Raw genomic sequence first — 6000 nt, 5'->3', positions numbered from 1 at the left:
GCCGTTGAGTATAAGTTCCAGAGATTTGCTTTGAGGAACCACGTATTTTGGGCATTTCCCAGATGCGTTTCTTATGCAGATTGCCTTTGATTTCCCTGCATTAATTTGTATGCCCCAAGTGTTATAGTAATTATTTATGATATTAAGGTGCTGCGCTGCTTTCCTGAGAGCAATTTCTGGTGAGGTGTCATGTGCATATATTAAACAATCATCGGCATATAAAATTGCTTGGGAATTTTGTGCAACATGGGGAAAGTCATGCAGGAAGTAATTAAAAAGATGCGGTGCCAACACACTTCCTTGTGGCACCCCACTACAAACGGAACCAGAATCGGATAAGGTACCCTGAATGTCAACACAAAATTTCCGATCTGTTAAAAAGCTTTTTATAGTTTTTACAAGATAAGGATCCACCTCCAAATCAATCAACTTATATAATATTCCTTTATGGCAAACTGAATCAAATGCCTTTGCAATGTCAAGGGAAATCGCTACAGTACATACTTGATTCCGTAAATTAGTGGTAATGTCGTTATGGAATTTTAACAATGCATGCTGCGTGGAGTGCGCTTTTCTGAATCCAAACTGGTAACTTGTTATTGGTTCAATAAGGAATCCATTTTCTATCTTCTGTTTCAGGACTTGCTCAAATATCTTCCCGATGTTAGACAATAAGGATATTGGACGAAAATCGGATGGGCTAATGGATTCGGTGTTTTTTTTTATTGGAAGTATTTTTGCTACCTTCCACTCAGCCGGAAAGTACCCATTATTTATGCAGTGATTAAATATGCAAGTAAGTAAATTCACGGTGGAATCAGGGAACTTTTTTACAACAAAGTTGGAGATTCCATCTAAGCCACTGGATTTTTTATTATTCATTAGCTTTATAATGGATTTAACTTTTGCAGGGTCGACGAAATGGAGGCTATCTGCATTCTGAAAGGCATTAAATTCAGCATCAAGTGTGAAAATAGAACGAGGGATGACATTTATGGTGTTTGATATTCTTGAGTGGAAATCTTCAATCGGACGTGGAGGCAAGCTTTCGCGGAAAGTATTTGAGTAAAACTCGTGGAACTGGTGAGCTATATCAGAGCTATTGGTAATTATATCGTTATTTCGGACAATTTGCTGGCAAAATGGAGACTTAGTTTTCCCTGTGATTTGATAAATTTTTTTAAAAGCGGATGGACTAGGTTTAATATCTTGCAGCCTTTTATTGAAGTAATCTGCTTGCTCAATGTTGATGCTTTCTTTTATAATTGTTTTAAGCAATTGTAACTGGTTAGATAAAAGCTTGTACTCACTAGATGTTCTATTGCCTTTCCGGTGGAATATCTTTTTAAGTTCCTTTTGCCAGAGGTGCTTGATTTTATACAGTTTTTTTGTTCTTTCTGAGAGAAGAAACTTATTGTCCTGGATTTGTATCCGTTTTGTGTGATTATCGTGAATAGTATTAAATGATGAGTTAAAATCCTTTATTAACGCGTCTATTTGTGTGTTTTCCAGGTTCATAATAGACGAGGGCATGATGCGGCAAGACGCTGAATCCATGTCTTGCTTAAAATTGCTCCAATTTGTATCCTTATATGATGTAAAGATGCGAGGGGTTCTCATAAGAAGCTCTGTTTGATCCATACGCAGGGACAATTTAATTGGAAAATGGTCTGAGAAGGATGACAAGGATGCAACTTCAAAATTTGGAAGAGTATCATTTAACAGGTGCGGACTGATGAGGAAATGGTCCAAGAATGAAGAACCGTTTGGAAATGATGGAGAAGAATCACAAATTCGGGTGACATCAAGCATGTTGTCTTCAAGCCATTTTCTCATTGTTTTACCATTCATATTTTCCAGTGTATCACCCCAGACAGGACTTTTTGAGTTTAGATCACCTCCAAGGATAAATCCATCAAAATTCCTACAAAGTTGAATGAGTTTTAATAAATCAGACTCAAACTTATGAGTCTGATAGTTATAACGCAATGTATTGGACATGCAGTAGCTCAACTTTAAAAACCGTAATGCATCAGATGTTGAGGACCTAAACAGAATGAGCGCGATTAGGAGCGTCGCGTTGGAAAACTGCAAATCTGGAAGCAAATGTTTAACAGCAACTCGCAGCAGTTAAACAATTCTTAACTTGGAAGACCAAAAATACTGCTCTAAGCAGAGTATTCTGTTCAGCTTTTTGAGCAGAATGCTGTCAAACTCCATATAAAAAAACGTCTGCTTATAGTGAGGAAAATGGCCAAAAAAGTTATAGTGGCAACACATGAAATCATTACCGACATCATTTTTGTATGTTTTATTGGTTTCAATAGTTAGTGCAGATAAAAAAAAAAGTGTTTTGGTGTGGAAACAAAAACATTTGATTGTTTTCAAATTCCGCTTGCGGAACAATTACAAATTTCCAAAGTAGAATAGAATACCAACAGCTATACCATGTTTAGATCAAAGTAGTTTTGAGGAAACGACTGAAAAATTTTTAACTTTTGTGCGTTGATTTTATGGGTTTTGTTTGCAGAGTTGCATTTTTTAATGCACCTTTTTAATGAGGAAAGTGGCAAAAGTGGCAAGGTGGATTAAAAAATGATTTGTGGTTGTTGTACAAATATGACCACCTTTAATTTATTTCGCCATGTTTTTGTTGATTTCAATGGTTCATTTTTCTTTATATATTTATGAAAAAATATATAAAATAGAGAAAAAATAAATACAGAAAAATAAACATGTTTTGGTATAGAAACAAAAACATTTGATTCTTTTCAAATTTCGATTGCGAAACAATATCGACTCTAATTGAACCATGTGTACGGCAAAACAACAACCGACCTAGTGTTGCCATATTGCCTTGATTGTGGCAAACCGCATTTTTAATAGGTCTGAACAGCTGATTTTTTGTTTACTTTTTTTTAATTTTTCATGTTCTTCTGAAGCGACAAATTAAAAATACCATTTCCTAGAAAAAATTATTGTGTGCTTTGTTTAATATACTCAACAGTTATTGAAAAAAACCATGTCTTCAGATTCTAACAAAGCTGACGAAGCTCCGGTGAAGGGGCACACAATTTCTGAAAAAACTGCTGATAGCAAAATTGACGATGAAAGCATACCATTCCATTGCAAATCTTGTGGTTTACATGAAACCGTTCATTACTTTGGTCAACAACCCGCCTTTGTGTATGGAGTGGTGTACACGGAACCTACCTATATAATGAAAGATCCCTTCCAGCCTCCCGTAGGAAAATGGAAATCGAAACCGGAGTACTTTATTGCTTTGGGGGCTCATTGCATACGATGTAATGATGTGGTATGCAAGGATAATGGTTGCCATTTTTTCTTCAAGCATACATATTGTATACCTTGTGTTAAAATTGTGATTTCTACATTTCCAACTGATATACAATTAAAAATTAAAAAACAGTTATCAACCGGGCAATAAAAAATGTAGTATCAATCATATCGGAGAAGTCATGCGATTAGAGGAGAAAGTCAACCCGAACTATATGTCAGGAATTTGGGAAACAACTCAAAATATTTAGGTGCTTGGAAAAATGTTCTGCAGCTGTATACACTTTGAAAACCAGCCACCAACGTGAACATTTTGCAATGAGATTCTCACTGTATGCCGGATTTCGTACCGGCACCCATCTAGGATCATTTCCGGCAAAGGACTGCTCCTACCTCTGCGGCTAGAGAATTTTGCAGTTAGAGGATTTGCTAAAGGTGTTTAATGGTCAACTGATTACTACAACAACGGCCACATTATTTCAGTTCGTTTATTAACAAATGGAAGAAAAACGTTAAAAACAATTTATTTTTGTTAAGTTATTCTTAAAAGGTAAACAAAATTTTGTTATATGCTAAAATTCCTATAAATTTTATAGAAACGCGTGCATGTCCTGGTGGTATATCATTAATTAAACCACATCTTTTTTATTCCTTTTTGGGTCTGGGTGCTATTTTCTTGGCAATATCCAATGATTGAGTTGCTTTTTTCTTCTTCATTTTTAATTTCTTCTTCAATGCTTCCACTTTGACTCCTCTAAACTCGCTTTTCTTGATTTTCTTAGCGTCTTCGCCATCTTTTTGATTTGCCGTCGCCGGCTTCATTTTGGGATTGATCTTGGTTTTGGATTTTTTCGAATTATCTCCCTTTGTTGTTTTATTGGACTTATTTTTCTTATCTTTGGCCGCCAAAGCGTCCCGCTGTTCTTTGGCTCCCAATTTTTTAGCACTATAACGTTCCACATTGATTGGCCTATCATCTAAAATGGTTTGATTTAGTTCCAAAGCCAAACCCACAGCGTCTGTTGATTTGAAACGCACATAGGCTACTCCTTTACAGCCTTTTTCACCATCTCGTATGCACCGAACATATTCAACTTCACCGCAACTGCTAAAAGTATCTCTCAACTGTTCTTCGGTAGCAGCTTCATAGAAAAGTATAAAATGTCAGCCAAACGAAAAACTGATTCTCATGAGGTTAGTTATACTTACAGTACTTTAGATTTCCCACGAATATAGTGCGTTTGTTTTCATCATTCATATCTGTTGGGTTCCTCAAAGAAGACTTTGTTACTCTAAGATGTACACCCTTGAATTCTGTACCATTCAGTTCTAATGCTTTCTCAGCCGCTGTTTTGTTTGGCAAAACCACATAGGCATTAAGGGAGCCTGCAGCTTTACGCATTTTATGTTTGTGCAAAATTTTTCCGGCAGCAGATCTTAGGCGTATAGAATTCACTGGTCCATATTTCTGAAACAACCTTATGAGTTGAACACGTTTAGTGTTAACGGGAACATTGCCTACAAATACAGTGGCTTCATCTAAAGCAGGATCCCTTGTGGATTTTTCTATAAAAGAAGTTTTTCATTATATAAAATTTAAGACAATTGGTTTCGCATATTTTTTCGTACCAGCAAGTTTTTGTTCCTTTAACTGTTGACGTTTCTTGAGTTTCTTTTCCTTTTTGAGCAGCACATGTTCTTCAATGGGTTTCTTTACATCACTGGGCTTAGCTGAACTTTTTGTATTGCTATCTTCAGTTTTGTTGTTCTGTTCCTCATCTTGGGGCTGCCGTTTATTTTTTTTATTTTTCTTCTGCTTTTTAGCAGGCATTTGTTCCTCTTCGGTTTTATTTGCCGCCGATTGTAATTGTTCACCATCATCTAACTTGCGCTTCTTGGCCGGTTTGTCCTTCTTTGGTGCAGTTGTTACTTTCACTTGTTGTCCCTTTTCGGGATTACCTAAACGTTCTGCTTTCCTTTGGGCTTTTTTAAGTTTTTGGGCCAACTTTTTAGCTTTTTTCTTTTCAATCTTTTTCAAATCAGCCTCGCTGAGCTGCTCTTTTGCAGCCACGTTTGTTTTAGAATTTGGCTCCGTTGGAACTATCGACTTTTCCCTTTTTGCTTTCTTTTTCTTCTCATCACTCTTCTTGGCCTCTTTTTTAGGTTTTACATTAACCGCTGTTAATGTTTCAGCGTTCTGGGTAGCTGCTTCCTCCGAATTTTCAACTTTTAATACAGTTTTTTTCTTATTTTTATTCATAATTTTTACTTGTGCCTGGTACTCTCAATTGGTATAAATAAAAACATGAGGGGAACATGAACATGTGGATCCAGTCAAATTTAGTTACTAGCCCAGCTGATGGTAAGAACAGAGTTGTATCCAAATCCCACTAGAACGTCATATGTTTTATTTGAATTTTAAGGGCTCTTCACATTGGGTTTTATTTTTTTCAAGTCTTTAATGTTTTAATTTAAAAGTTCATATTATAAATTTCTTAATCTTATGGCTGATACACATGATAATATATGTACAAACTAGAATGCCAATTTGACAGTGTAAGAAATTTGACAGCCTAGTGTGAAATTGCGCCACCACACACAGGGTTGTATAGAGTTAAGCAGGTTAAGTCACCAACCCATGGTACAATTAACAACAAAAAGCTACCCCCAAAGAAACTACCTTGATTGACAAATGCCGTAAAT

The 6000-nt window shown here is 36.1% G+C and overlaps 2 protein-coding genes across 2 annotated transcripts; one reads left to right on the top strand and one right to left on the bottom strand.

Annotated features, from left to right (window-relative positions):
* The first annotated feature begins 2923 nt into the window (after nucleotides 1-2923).
* On the top strand, nucleotides 2924-3875 carry LOC106087401 (cysteine-rich DPF motif domain-containing protein 1). Its single transcript, XM_013252425.2, has one exon. It carries the CDS (start codon nucleotides 3023-3025, stop codon nucleotides 3446-3448), a length of 426 nt encoding a protein of 141 aa, XP_013107879.1. The 5' UTR covers nucleotides 2924-3022; the 3' UTR covers nucleotides 3449-3875.
* LOC106087400 (RNA-binding protein 34) lies at nucleotides 3772-5712 on the bottom strand. Its single transcript, XM_013252424.2, has 3 exons — nucleotides 4927-5712; nucleotides 4507-4863; nucleotides 3772-4439 (listed from the first exon to the last, which is right to left on the bottom strand). Exons 1-3 carry the CDS (start codon nucleotides 5555-5557, stop codon nucleotides 3943-3945), a joined length of 1485 nt encoding a protein of 494 aa, XP_013107878.2. The 5' UTR covers nucleotides 5558-5712; the 3' UTR covers nucleotides 3772-3942.
* Between the last annotated feature and the right edge of the window lie 288 nt (nucleotides 5713-6000).

Source organism: Stomoxys calcitrans, chromosome 4 (genome assembly GCF_963082655.1).
Source record: "Stomoxys calcitrans chromosome 4, idStoCalc2.1, whole genome shotgun sequence".
Lineage (NCBI taxonomy): Eukaryota > Metazoa > Arthropoda > Insecta > Diptera > Muscidae > Stomoxys > Stomoxys calcitrans.
This window is presented reverse-complemented; position numbering and strand designations above follow the sequence as displayed.

Coding starts and splice junctions, on each gene's coding strand:
- LOC106087401 (XM_013252425.2), top strand. CDS start 3,023: ATGTCTTCAGATTCTAACAAAGCTGACGAAGCTCCGGTGAAGGGGCAC.
- LOC106087400 (XM_013252424.2), bottom strand. CDS start 5,557: ATGAATAAAAATAAGAAAAAAACTGTATTAAAAGTTGAAAATTCGGAG. Junction 4,864..4,926: donor AAAGGAACAAAAACTTGCTG/GTACGAAAAAAT, acceptor CTTCTTTTATAG/AAAAATCCACAAGGGATCCT. Junction 4,440..4,506: donor CGTGGGAAATCTAAAGTACT/GTAAGTATAACT, acceptor TTTTCTATGAAG/CTGCTACCGAAGAACAGTTG.